Raw genomic sequence first — 13,677 nt, 5'->3', positions numbered from 1 at the left:
ATGAGGCTTCACGTCAGCCACCACTGCAACAGTCCATTGGCATATATTTAGGCCCAGCACACACACAGGCAGAGGAGAGAGGTCCCGTAACAGACAATCTGGCTTCATGTCAGCAGAGAATTAGTCTGCATGTCATAGCAGAGAATGAGGCTTCACGTCAGCCACCACTGCAACAGTCCATTGGCATATATTTAGGCCCAGCACACACACAGGCAGAGGAGAGAGGTCCCGTAACAGAGAATCTGTCTTCATGTCAGCAGAGAATTAGTCTGCATGTCATAGCAGAGAATGAGGCTTCACGTCAGCCACCACTGCAACAGTCCATTGGCATATATTTAGGCCCAGCACACACACAGGCAGAGGAGAGAGGTCCCGTAACAGAGAATCTGTCTTCATGTCAGCAGAGAATTAGTCTGCATGTCATAGCAGAGAATGAGGCTTCACGTCACCCACCACTGCAACAGTCCATTGGCATATATTTAGGCCCAGCACCCAGGCAGAGGAGGGAGGTCCCGTAACAGAGAATCTGTCTTCATGTCAGCAGAGAATTAGTCTGCATGTCATAGCAGAGAATGAGGCTTCACGTCAGCCACCACTGCAACAGTCCATTGGCATATATTTAGGCCTAGCACACAGGCAGAGGAGAGGTTCATTCAACTTTGGGTAGCATCGCAATATAATGGTAAAATGAAAATAAAAATAGGATTGAATGAGGAAGTGCCCTGGAGTCCAATAATATATGGTTATGGGGAGGTAGTTAATGTCTAATCTGGACAAGGGACGGACAGGTCCTGTGGGATCCATGCCTGGTTCATTTTTATGAACGTCAGCTTGTCCACATTGGCTGTAGACAGGCGGCTGCGTTTGTCTGTAATGACGCCCCCTGCCGTGCTGAATACACGTTCAGACAAAACGCTGGCTGCCGGGCAGGCCAGCACCTCCAAGGCATAAAAGGCTAGCTCTGGCCACGTGGACAATTTAGAGACCCAGAAGTTGAATGGGGCCGAACCATCAGTCAGTACGTGGAGGGGTGTGCACACGTACTGTTCCACCATGTTAGTGAAATGTTGCCTCCTGCTAACACGTTGCGTATCAGGTGGTGGTGCAGTTAGCTGTGGCGTGTTGACAAAACTTTTCCACATCTCTGCCATGCTAACCCTGCCCTCAGAGGAGCTGGCCGTGACACAGCTGCCTTGGCGACCTCTTGCTCCTCCTCTGCCTTGGCCTTGGGCTTCCACTTGTTCCCCTGTGACATTTGGGAATGCTCTCAGTAGCGCGTCTACCAACGTGCGCTTGTACTCGCGCATCTTCCTATCACGCTCCAGTGCAGGAAGTAAGGTGGGCACATTGTCTTTGTAGCGTGGATCCAGCAGGGTGGCAACCCAGTAGTCCGCACAGGTTAAAATGTGGGCAACTCTGCTGTCGTTGCGCAGGCACTGCAGCATGTAGTCGCTCATGTGTGCCAGGCTGCCCAGGGATAAGGACAAGCTGTCCTCTGTGGGAGGCGTATCGTCATCGTCCTGCCTTTCCCCCCAGCCACGCACCAGTGATGGACCCGAGCTGCGTTGGGTGCCACCCCGCTGTGACCATGCTTCATCCTCATCCTCCTCCACCTCCTCCTCATCCTCGTCCTCCTCGTCCTCCAGTAGTGGGCCCTGGCTGGTCACATTTGTACCTGGCCTCTGCTGTTGCCAAAAACCTCCCTCTGAGTCACTTCGAAGAGACTGGCCTGAAAGTGCTAAAAATGACCCCTCTTCCTCCTCCTCCTCCTCCTCCTCCTGGGCCACCTCCTCTTCCATCATCGCCCTAAGTGTTTTCTCAAGGAGACATAGAAGTGGTATTGTAACGCTGATAACGGTGTCATCGCCACTGGCCATGTTGGTGGAGTACTCGAAACAGCGCAACAGGGCACACAGGTCTCGCATGGAGGCCCAGTCATTGGTGGTGAAGTGGTGCTGTTCTGTAGTGCGACTGACCCGTGCGTGCTGCAGCTGAAACTCCACTATGGCCTGCTGCTGCTCGCACAGTCTGTCCAGCATGTGCAAGGTGGAGTTCCACCTGGTGGGCACGTCGCATATGAGGCGGTGAGCGGGAAGGCCGAAGTTACGCTGTAGCGCAGACAGGCGAGCAGCAGCAGGATGTGAACGCCGGAAGCGCGAACAGACGGCCCGCACTTTATGCAGCAGCTCTGACATGTCGGGGTAGTTGTGAATGAACTTCTGCACCACCAAATTCAGCACATGCGCCAAGCAAGGGATGTGCGTCAAATTGGCTAGTCCCAGAGCTGCAACGAGATTTCGCCCATTATCACACACCACCAGGCCGGGCTTGAGGCTCACCGGCAGCAACCACTCGTCGGTCTGTTGTTCTATACCCCGCCACAACTCCTGTGCGGTGTGGGGCCTGTCCCCCAAACATATGAGTTTCAGAATGGCCTGCTGACGTTTACCCCGGGCTGTGCTGAAGTTGGTGGTGAAGGTGTGTGGCTGACTGGATGAGCAGGTGGAAGAAGAGGAGGAGGAAGCCGAGAAGGAGGAGGTGGCAACAGGAGGCAAAGAATGTTGCCCTGCGATCCTTGGCGGCGGAAGGACGTGCGCCAAACAGCTCTCCGCCTGGGGCCCAGCTGCCACTACATTTACCCAGTGTGCAGTTAGGGAGATATAGCGTCCCTGGCCGTGCTTACTGGTCCACGTATCTGTGGTTAGGTGGACCTTGCCACAGATGGCATTGCGCAGTGCACACTTGATTTTATCGGATACTTGGTTGTGCAGGGAAGGCACGGCTCTCTTGGAGAAGTAGTGCCGGCTGGGAACAACATACTGTGGGACAGCAAGCGACATGAGCTGTTTGAAGCTGTCTGTGTCCACCAGCCTAAATGACAGCATTTCATAGGCCAGTAGTTTAGAAATGCTGGCATTCAGGGCCAGGGATCGAGGGTGGCTAGGTGGGAATTTACGCTTTCTATCAAATGTTTGTGAGATGGAGAGCTGAACGCTGGCGTGTGACATGGTTGAGACGCTTGGTGACGGAGGTGGTGGTGGTGGTGTTGGTGGTACATCCCCTGTTTGCTGGGCGGCAGGTGCCAACGTTCCTCCAGAGGCGGAGGAAGAGGCCGAGGCGGCAGCAGCAGAATAGGCCGAGGCGGCAGCAGCAGAAGAGGTAGCAGGGGGAGCCTGAGTGACTTCCTTGGTTTTAAGGTGTTTACTCCACTGCAGTTCATGCTTTGCATGCAGGTGCCTGGTCATGCAGGTTGTGCTCAGGTTCAGAACGTTAATGCCTCGCTTCAGGCTCTGATGGCACAGCGTGCAAACCACTCGGGTCTTGTCGTCAGCACATTGTTTGAAGAAGTGCCATGCCAGGGAACTCCTTGAAGCTGCCTTTGGGGTGCTCGGTCCCAGATGGCGGCGGTCAGTAGCAGGCGGAGTCTCTTGGCGGCGGGTGTTCTGCTTTTGCCCACTGCTCCCTCTTTTGCTACGCTGTTGGCTCGGTCTCACCACTGCCTCTTCCTCCGAACTGTGAAAGTCAGTGGCACGACCTTCATTCCATGTGGGGTCTAGGACCTCATCGTCCCCTGCATCGTCTTCCACCCAGTCTTGATCCCTGACCTCCTGTTCAGTCTGCACACTGCAGAAAGACGCAGCAGTTGGCACCTGTGTTTCGTCATCATCAGAGACATGCTGAGGTGGTATTCCCATGTCCTCATCATCAGGAAACATAAGTGGTTGTGCGTCAGTGCATTCTATGTCTTTCACCGCTGGGGAAGGGCTAGGTGGATGCCCTTGGGAAACCCTGCCAGCGGAGTCTTCAAACAGCATAAGAGACTGCTGCATAACTTGAGGCTGAGACAGTTTCCCTGGTATGCATGGGGGTGATGTGACAGACTGATGGGGTTGGTTTTCAGGCGCCATCTGTGCGCTTTCTGCAGAAGACTGGGTGGGAGATAATGTGAACGTGCTGGATCCACTGTCGGCCACCCAATTGACTAATGCCTGTACCTGCTCAGGCCTTACCATCCTTAGAACGGCATTGGGCCCCACCATATATCGCTGTAAATTCTGGCGGCTACTGGGACCTGAGGTAGTTGGTACACTAGGACGTGTGGATGTGGCAGAACGGCCACGTCCTCTCCCAGCACCAGAGGGTCCACTAACACCACCACGACCATGTCCACGTCCGCGTCCCTTACTAGATGTTTTTCTCATTGTTATGGTTCACCACAACAACAAATATATTATTTGGCCCAATGTATTGTATTCAAATTCAGCGGGATATAAATTTGAGGCCTAGTATTTAGGCGCTGGGTGACCGGTATGGATTTAGTGACAGAATTAGACTTGGAAATGCACAGAAGCGTGTGTGTGAAGTTATTCTGAATGACCCTATGTGCACCTTGAATATTATATACCCTTTTTGGGATAGATTTCAAATAGCTCTGATATAGCAGGAACCACTAAATTATGAAATTGCTAAATTGGGAATTGTACTTCAACCCAGAACAAAAAATGTGCTTTGACGGACACTAAATAACTTTCCCAGCCACAACAGGACAGCGGTAACGAGAGATTTAGCAGGATATAAATTTGAGGCCTAGTATTTAGACGCTGGGTGACAGGTATGGGTTTAGTGACAGAATTAGACTTGGAAATACACAGTAGCGGGTGTGTGTGAAGTTATTCTGAATGACCCAATGTGCACCTTGAATATTATATACCCTTTTAGGGATAGATTTCAAATAGCTCTGATATAGCAGAAACCACTAAATTATGAAATTGTTAAATTGGGAATTGTATTTAAACCCAGAACAAAAAATGTGCTTTGACGGACACTAAATAACTTTCCCAGCCACAACAGGACAGCGTTAACGAGAGATTTAGCAGGATATAAATTTGAGGCCTAGTATTTAGGCGCTGGGTGACAGGTATGGGTTTAGTGACAGAATTAGACTTGGAAATACACAGTAGCGGGTGTGTGTGAAGTTATTCTGAATGACCCAATGTGCACCTTGAATATTATATACCCTTTTAGGGATAGATTTCAAATAGCTCTGATATAGCAGAAACGACTAAATTATGAAATTGCTAAATTGGGAATTGTATTTCAACCCAGAACAAAAAATGTGCTTTGACGGACACTAAATAACTTTCCCAGCCACAACAGGACAGCGGTAACGAGAGATTTAGCGGGATATAAATTTGAGGCCTAGTATTTAGGCGCTGGGTGACAGGTATGGGTTTAGTGACAGAATTAGATTTGGAAATGCACAGTAGCGGGTGTGTGAAGTTATTCTGAATGACCCTATGTGCACCTTGAATATTATATACCCTTTTAGGGATAGATTTCAAATAGCTCTGATATAGCAGAAACCACTAAATTATGAAATTGCTAAATTGGGAATTGTATTTCAACCCAGAACAAGAAATGTGCTTGAACGGACACTAAATAACTCGCCCAGCTACAGCACTAGGGACAGATTTAGCTGGATATAAATTTGAGGCCTAGTATTTAGGCGCTGGGTGACAGGTATGGGTTTAGTGCCAGAATTAGACTTGGAAATACACAGTAGCGGGTGTGTGTGAAGTTATTCTGAATGACCCAATGTGCACCTTGAATATTATATACCCTTTTAGGGATAGATTTCAAATAGCTCTGATATAGCAGAAACCACTAAATTATGAAATTGCTAAATTGGGAATTGTATTTCAACCCAGAACAAGAAATGTGCTTGAACGGACACTAAATAACTCGCCCAGCTACAGCACTAAGGACAGATTTAGCGGGATATAAATTTGAGGCCTAGTATTTAGGCGCTGGGTGACAGGTATGGGTTTAGTGCCAGAATTAGACTTGGAAATACACAGTAGCGGGTGTGTGTGAAGTTATTCTGAATGACCCAATGTGCACCTTGAATATTATATACCCTTTTAGGGATAGATTTCAAATAGCTCTGATATAGCAGAAACCACTAAATTATGAAATTGCTAAATTGGGAATTGTATTTCAACCCAGAACAAGAAATGTGCTTGAACGGACACTAAATAACTCGCCCAGCTACAGCACTAGGGACAGATTTAGCGGGATATAAATTTGAGGCCTAGTATTTAGGCGCTGGGTGACAGGTATGGGTTTAGTGACAGAATTAGACTTGGAAATACACAGTAGCGGGTGTGTGTGAAGTTATTCTGAATGACCCAATGTGCACCTTGAATATTATATACCCTTTTAGGGATAGATTTCAAATAGCTCTGATATAGCAGAAACCACTAAATTATGAAATTGCTAAATTGGGAATTGTATTTCAACCCAGAACAAGAAATGTGCTTGAACGGACACTAAATAACTCGCCCAGCTACAGCACTAAGGACAGATTTAGCGGGATATAAATTTGAGGCCTAGTATTTAGGCGCTGGGTGACAGGTATGGGTTTAGTGCCAGAATTAGACTTGGAAATACACAGTAGCGGGTGTGTGTGAAGTTATTCTGAATGACCCAATGTGCACCTTGAATATTATATACCCTTTTAGGGATAGATTTCAAATAGCTCTGATATAGCAGAAACCACTAAATTATGAAATTGCTAAATTGGGAATTGTATTTCAACCCAGAACAAGAAATGTGCTTGAACGGACACTAAATAACTCGCCCAGCTACAGCACTAGGGACAGATTTAGCGGGATATAAATTTGAGGCCTAGTATTTAGGCGCTGGGTGACAGGTATGGGTTTAGTGACAGAATTAGACTTGGAAATACACAGTAGCGGGTGTGTGTGAAGTTATTCTGAATGACCCAATGTGCACCTTGAATATTATATACCCTTTTAGGGATAGATTTCAAATAGCTCTGATATAGCAGAAACCACTAAATTATGAAATTGCTAAATTGGGAATTGTATTTCAACCCAGAACAAGAAATGTGCTTGAACGGACACTAAATAACTCGCCCAGCTACAGCACTAGGGACAGATTTAGCGGGATATAAATTTGAGGCCTAGTATTTAGGCGCTGGGTGACAGGTATGGGTTTAGTGACAGAATTAGATTTGGAAATACACAGTAGCGGGTGTGTGTGAAGTTATTCTGAATGACCCAATGTGCACCTTGAATATTATATACCCTTTTAGGGATAGATTTCAAATAGCTCTGATATAGCAGAAACCACTAAATTATGAAATTGCTAAATTGGGAATTGTATTTCAACCCAGAACAAGAAATGTGCTTGAACGGACACTAAATAACTCGCCCAGCTACAGCACTAGGGACAGATTTAGCGGGATATAAATTTGAGGCCTAGTATTTAGGCGCTGGGTGACAGGTATGGGTTTAGTGACAGAATTAGACTTGGAAATACACAGTAGCGGGTGTGTGTGAAGTTATTCTGAATGACCCAATGTGCACCTTGAATATTATATACCCTTTTAGGGATAGATTTCAAATAGCTCTGATATAGCAGAAACCACTAAATTATGAAATTGCTAAATTGGGAATTGAATTTCAACCCAGAACAAGAAATGTCCTTGAACGGACACTAAATAACTCGCCCAGCTACAGCACTAAGGACAGATTTAGCGGGATATAAATTTGAGGCCTAGTATTTAGGCGCTGGGTGACAGGTATGGGTTTAGTGCCAGAATTAGACTTGGAAATACACAGTAGCGGGTGTGTGTGAAGTTATTCTGAATGACCCAATGTGCACCTTGAATATTATATACCCTTTTAGGGATAGATTTCAAATAGCTCTGATATAGCAGAAACCACTAAATTATGAAATTGCTAAATTGGGAATTGTATTTCAACCCAGAACAAGAAATGTGCTTGAACGGACACTAAATAACTCGCCCAGCTACAGCACTAAGGACAGATTTAGCGGGATATAAATTTGAGGCCTAGTATTTAGGCGCTGGGTGACAGGTATGGGTTTAGTGCCAGAATTAGACTTGGAAATACACAGTAGCGGGTGTGTGTGAAGTTATTCTGAAGGACCCAATGTGCACCTTGAATATTATATACCCTTTTAGGGATAGATTTCAAATAGCTCTGATATAGCAGAAACCACTAAATTATGAAATTGCTAAATTGGGAATTGTATTTCAACCCAGAACAAGAAATGTGCTTGAACGGACACTAAATAACTCGCCCAGCTACAGCACTAAGGACAGATTTAGCGGGATATAAATTTGAGGCCTAGTATTTAGGCGCTGGGTGACCGGTATGGATTTAGTGACAGAATTAGACTGGGATATGGCCAAAAAATAAACAGACTATTGCTGGTTAAATGCACTTGGTGTGACAGCTTCACCCTGATGTAGGCTTTAGCCAAAAAACAACCACACCATTGAGGGTTAAATGCACTTGGTGACAGGCGCAGCTTGCCCCTGATTTAGTATATGGCCAAAAAATGAACAGACTATTGCTGGTTAAATGCACTTGGTGTGACAGCTTCACCCTGATGTAGGCTTTAGCCAAAAAACAACCACACCATTGAGGGTTAAATGCACTTGGTGACAGGCGCAGCTTGCCCCTGATTTTGTATATGGCCAAAAAATGAACAGACTATTGCTGGTTAAATGCACTTGGTGTGACAGCTTCACCCTGATGTAGGCTTTAGCCAAAAAACAACCACACCATTGAGGGTTAAATGCACTTGGTCGCAGCTTGTGCTGGCGCACCACAAGACACAAAATGGCCGCCGATCACCCCAGAAAAATGTGACTGACAAACGGTCTGGGCAGCCTAAAAACAGTGAGCAATTGAGGATCAGCAGCTCAATGATCCACAGCTGCAGATCGATCAGTTAATCAAGTCCTTTGGAGGAGTTAATCTGCCTAATCTCGCCCTACTGTCGCAGCCGCAACCTCTCCCTACGCTAATCAGAGCAGAGTGACGGGCGGCGCTATGTGACTCCAGCTTAAATAGAGGCTGGGTCACATGGTGCTCTGGCCAATCACAGCCATGCCAATAGTAGGCATGGCTGTGATGGCCTCTTGGGGCAAGTAGTATGACGCTTGTTGATTGGCTGCTTTGCAGCCTTTCAAAAAGCGCCAAGAAAGCGTCACAAAAGCGCGAAGAAAGCGACGAACACCGAACCCGAACCCGGACTTTTACGAAAATGTCCGGGTTCGGGTCCGTGTCACGGACACCCCAAAATTCGGTACGAACCCGAACTATACAGTTCGAGTTCGCTCATCCCTACTCTCTAATCATTAGTATATAACTATACTATGAGGGTCCAATGTAATTAAACATTTTGCCTCTCCACTTGTCCCTCCTTGACACCATTCAAAATTGTAGTTCTCACATCATAAAGACAACTTGCAGGTATAAATAAGTATTATGGTATTTAATAAAACGCTATGTTACCTTATCTCGGTACCAAACTGCACCTTTTCCATGAGATGCTGGGCCTTGTTGACCCGGAGGCCCAGGTGGTCCTGGTTCACCCTACCAAAGTAAAGATAAAAAGACACAGGCCCATATTTACTTATCCTAAAGGTTGGCTTAAGCTTAGACAGACTGTCTAGACCTGCACCAGATTTATCAGAATGGCTCAGTCTGGGGGATAAATGTGGTCCAGGAACATATACTTTTCACTCATTCTATACCAAGTGGCTTACTTTAAGACAGATTTTTAAGTCATGTTTGTGACACAATTTTTGGCACATTGTAGGCTCGCTTCTTTACAACGAAACCCTACCCCTTGTTGAGCCTGTCAGAATAAAGTGTAGAAACCCTAAGTGCACCAAATAGCACCAATTTGTGCAACTTTTTAGATTAATTTTTGGTGCAGACACATTAGTTGATCTGAGCCATGGTGCCCACAGAATCTGCATTTAATAATAACATGAACAGAGCCCTCACTGTGTGAGAAAAATGAGTATCTAAAATATCTTACTCAAAGCTGTCAGTTAGCTGTGCAGACTGTATAAAATAATAAAGGCAACATTTTCTTGAAAAAAATTCAATGCAGTTGCCTGATTAACAAACCATATGTATTGAATGCATAAATAGCTAGAGCCCATCTGGATCACTTGTCCAAACCACATGATAACTACACTAAATGTTTCGAGCATGCTTGTAAAACATAATTAGAATTAGCAATATGTCCCATGAATTCGCTTCATAATTGTGCACAGAGTAAGACAGTGCTCAGTTCCTTATAACATCACACAATAACAATGGTTTTGAACCAAGTTGACGTTATATAAAGACTTGGGATGGCTGGGATGGCTAGGCTGAAAAGAAGCACAACAAAGTTGGACAACACCATTTGGGTTAGCAAGCTACATTTGAGGGAAAACTGCCATAATGCCTATATTGTCAATACATACCTGGATCACACCTTTCCTTAACTGTGTTCATTTTCTGGGAGTTATATATTGATGACCTATCTTCGTGACAGATCATCAGTATCTGATCAGTGGAGGTACAACTCCCGGCACCCACTACCGATCAATAGTTTGTAGAGTCCTGAGCATTCAGACGAGTGCTGCGGCCTCTCTATAATATACAGTACCAACGCTGTATGTTGTATAGCTTTACTGGACAGTGTTAAAAAGCTAAATTAATTCATTCTTTAAATAATTAAATTAATCGATTAATAATTATAGCTATACGGCTTTGTATAGTCTGAGTTTTCCAAAATGCTGTGTCTCATTAAAAAAAAAAATCTTCAACACATTTGACTTCCACAGAATTTGGTCCTATACTGATTTATCTACTGTTATCTACTCATAATATAAACAATACTCACCTTTTCACCCTGTGGTCCATTGGAGCTTAGCCCCATTGAGCCCTATAGAGGTACAAAATAAAGGGCCTTTACAGAAATGTTTTATGTTAAAGTTGACTGATATTTTTTTAAGATATAACCTACACCTACCTTTGGTCCCGGAGGACCAGGTGGACCAGGTGGTCCCTGAAATGAAACAGAGATAAGGTCTTAGAAGTATATATAAAATACAATGATCTGTTTATAGTAGATCACCTAGGACATCTATAATATTAACAGACTATTAGTTTATATTATATTATGTATTTGTAAGCCCCTCTTGATGTACAGCAACATGGAATGAATGGCACTTTCAAATAAATAATAATAATAGTTTCTTGTAACGCTTGGACAGATTTCAATGGGGATGCATGGAAAGAAAATGAAAGACATTTGTTCATTTGCTCACCAGTAAACTTGAAGCTATAGAAAATATGGCAAATAAACGAAAATTCACGACATATAACATTATCACATTTCAGACATATTACTGTAGATATTTTAGTTATGGTTAAAAAAAGGTTTTCCTGCCATTTAAACTATATAGTCAAGTTAACTTAAGTAAATATGCAAAGATACACAAATCCATAATTGATCAAAAGAATTTTGACCACTGATAATGAACATGATAAATTCCCAACAGGCAGTCTAAAAGATGTAATCAGTCAAATGAGCATTGGCTGATCTGCAGCACAATTGCAAGGGCCAATTATGGGGAATTACCATTCATATGAATGCTCATTCCCGATCCTATGGCAGTGTAATAGGGCACGAAGAAGCTACTGTTCCATATACAGAAAATGATTTACCGGTACATCTTTCCAACATGCTATCTGACTTTTGCTTGAAAGGACTTGCTTCATTTGTATTAGTTATTTGCCTTTTTTATTTTTCTTTCACCCTCTTTTATTCATTTGACATTTTGGAGCTTTAGACTTAATTATGGCCATCAATATGAGATCTGTTAGAAGAGGCTGGGTGCTCCATGAGTGCCGTGGACTCTTCCTAGACCAGTGACATCCCCTTACGTCAGTCAGATGGCCTACCTGCAGCTCAACCCCATTAAAGTCAATAGGGCTGAGCTGTAATACCAAGCACAGCCGCTATATGATGTACAGCACTGTGTTTGGAAAGCTGGCAGGTGCCTGCAGTGCTCACCAGAGTTCCGGTGAGTATATTGGCTCCCTGAAACAGCTGATCGGTGGGGGTGCCAGGATTTGGATCCCCGCCAATGTGATAATGATGAACTATCTTGAGGATAGGTCATCATTATCTTTTCCAGGATAACCCCTTTAAACCATGACAGATCATCTCCATTGAAGTACCATATTACACATGTCAATACAAGTCAATAGAGAGGGCAGGGGGGATAAGTAAAGGAGTCCTGAGTGAGACAGAACTCCTGGAGAGATGCTACATGACAAGATCACATCTATTAACTACCCTTGCCATTTTAGGCGAATTATACAATGAAAGTTATTGAAAACAAACTATCACTATAATAAAAAAAAACTGTATAATTAAAACACGCATTTAGTGGGCAAATGTCAGCAGCTAAAAGGCAGCTGAGACATGGTCACAAGCCGCTAAAAACCACACTGTTTACCTTCTCAAATGGGTGAAGTGTTCAATGCGATTGATAATGGGCACATCATTTTGCAGGTAAACAGTAAATTTTCCCGCAAAACTTGATCGTTGTTAACAATTGTTTTGAAAACTGCATCTCCCCTAAACTCTTTGGGGAACATTAATCATGACCTGCATTTCAACAGCAGTCTTGATATGCCCTGAGCTGCTGGAAGATGTGTCATAACTTAGGTGCATCTTCCAGGAGACCATGCATCTGAAATGCATGGCAGCTCGGAGCTGGTGTAAATGAAAATAATGGACCTAGGTGCTGGCCCTGCCACACCCTTGCCATGCTCCCTTTTTGGGCAGCATAGGAACGCCATTTGCAACAAAATTTTGTCACAGTAGCATTTAAAAAGTTGAAAATGTGGTGTTTGTGACTTTCTTACATACATCATAAAAACAGTACAGGGAGATGATAAATCTTCCTCTTTGTGTTTTCACCATCTTCTAAGCTACCTACTATTTCCTAACCTACCTACCTAAAATACCCACTCTCAGTGTGTAGCACTGCCATAATTCCTAGGCAGTATGGGGTATGATTCAGAGCTTTCCTTTGCCTGCTATATTCAATCATTGTCTACTCCTCAGAGACACCTCTAGAACCTACCCTTTTCTGACTGTGACACTCTCATTGTTGCTTTGATCCATTCTCATCTTGATTACTGTAAGCAGACTAAATTCTCCCCTCTCCACTCTATCTTGAGCACAAAAACCAGGCTCATTTATCTGTCCAGTCACTACCCTGTTGTCTCCACCTTGTGCCAGTCACTGCACTGGTTACACATACAGTATAGAATTAAAGTTCTTCTCATCCACAGAGCTCTCTACAGTTCTGCACCCCCTATATCTCCTCCCTCATCGATCTCTACCACCCTACTTGTGCTCTCCATCCTGAATGAGCCTGATTCTCTCAGTTAACAATATCCACCACATCCCATGCACTAAAAAGCACTACATATACTGGCTGGTGACGGCTCATTTAGTTAACTTATTTAGTTAAGATGGCCAGATCGTTGTACAAAACAATCACTTTTTACCTTTCCTGCCAACTCTATTTCCTCATAGATTGTAAGCTTGAATTGTTGATTAGTTTGCTACTCAGTAATATCTAATTTTGGTTGTCCATGTACCCTCTGATTGTAAAGTGCTGTGGAATATATTGTGCTATATAAATAAATATGATGAATATTACTGTTACTGTTCTTAGTTTGGGCCACCCAGCAGCTGTTGTGTGTGGCTTTACCTTTAAGTCCTAATTTGGTAAAATATAAACAACCGTGAGCA

At 44.3% G+C, this 13,677-nt stretch overlaps 1 protein-coding gene across 1 annotated transcript in view; it reads right to left on the bottom strand.

The window, feature by feature from the left end:
- The window catches only part of COL4A1 (collagen type IV alpha 1 chain), a 207,563-nt gene that overhangs the window by 98,078 nt on the left and 95,808 nt on the right, over positions 1–13,677 (bottom strand). Inside the window, exons 11-13 of the mRNA XM_044284161.1 lie at positions 10,873–10,908; positions 10,744–10,785; positions 9,354–9,434 (exon numbers count right to left, since the gene is read on the bottom strand). Of these exons, the coding sequence (XP_044140096.1) occupies positions 9,354–9,434; positions 10,744–10,785; positions 10,873–10,908 (159 nt within the window). The remainder of the gene's footprint in view (positions 1–9,353; positions 9,435–10,743; positions 10,786–10,872; positions 10,909–13,677) is intronic.

Source organism: Bufo gargarizans, chromosome 3 (genome assembly GCF_014858855.1).
Source record: "Bufo gargarizans isolate SCDJY-AF-19 chromosome 3, ASM1485885v1, whole genome shotgun sequence".
Taxonomy (NCBI): domain Eukaryota; kingdom Metazoa; phylum Chordata; class Amphibia; order Anura; family Bufonidae; genus Bufo; species Bufo gargarizans.
This window is presented reverse-complemented; position numbering and strand designations above follow the sequence as displayed.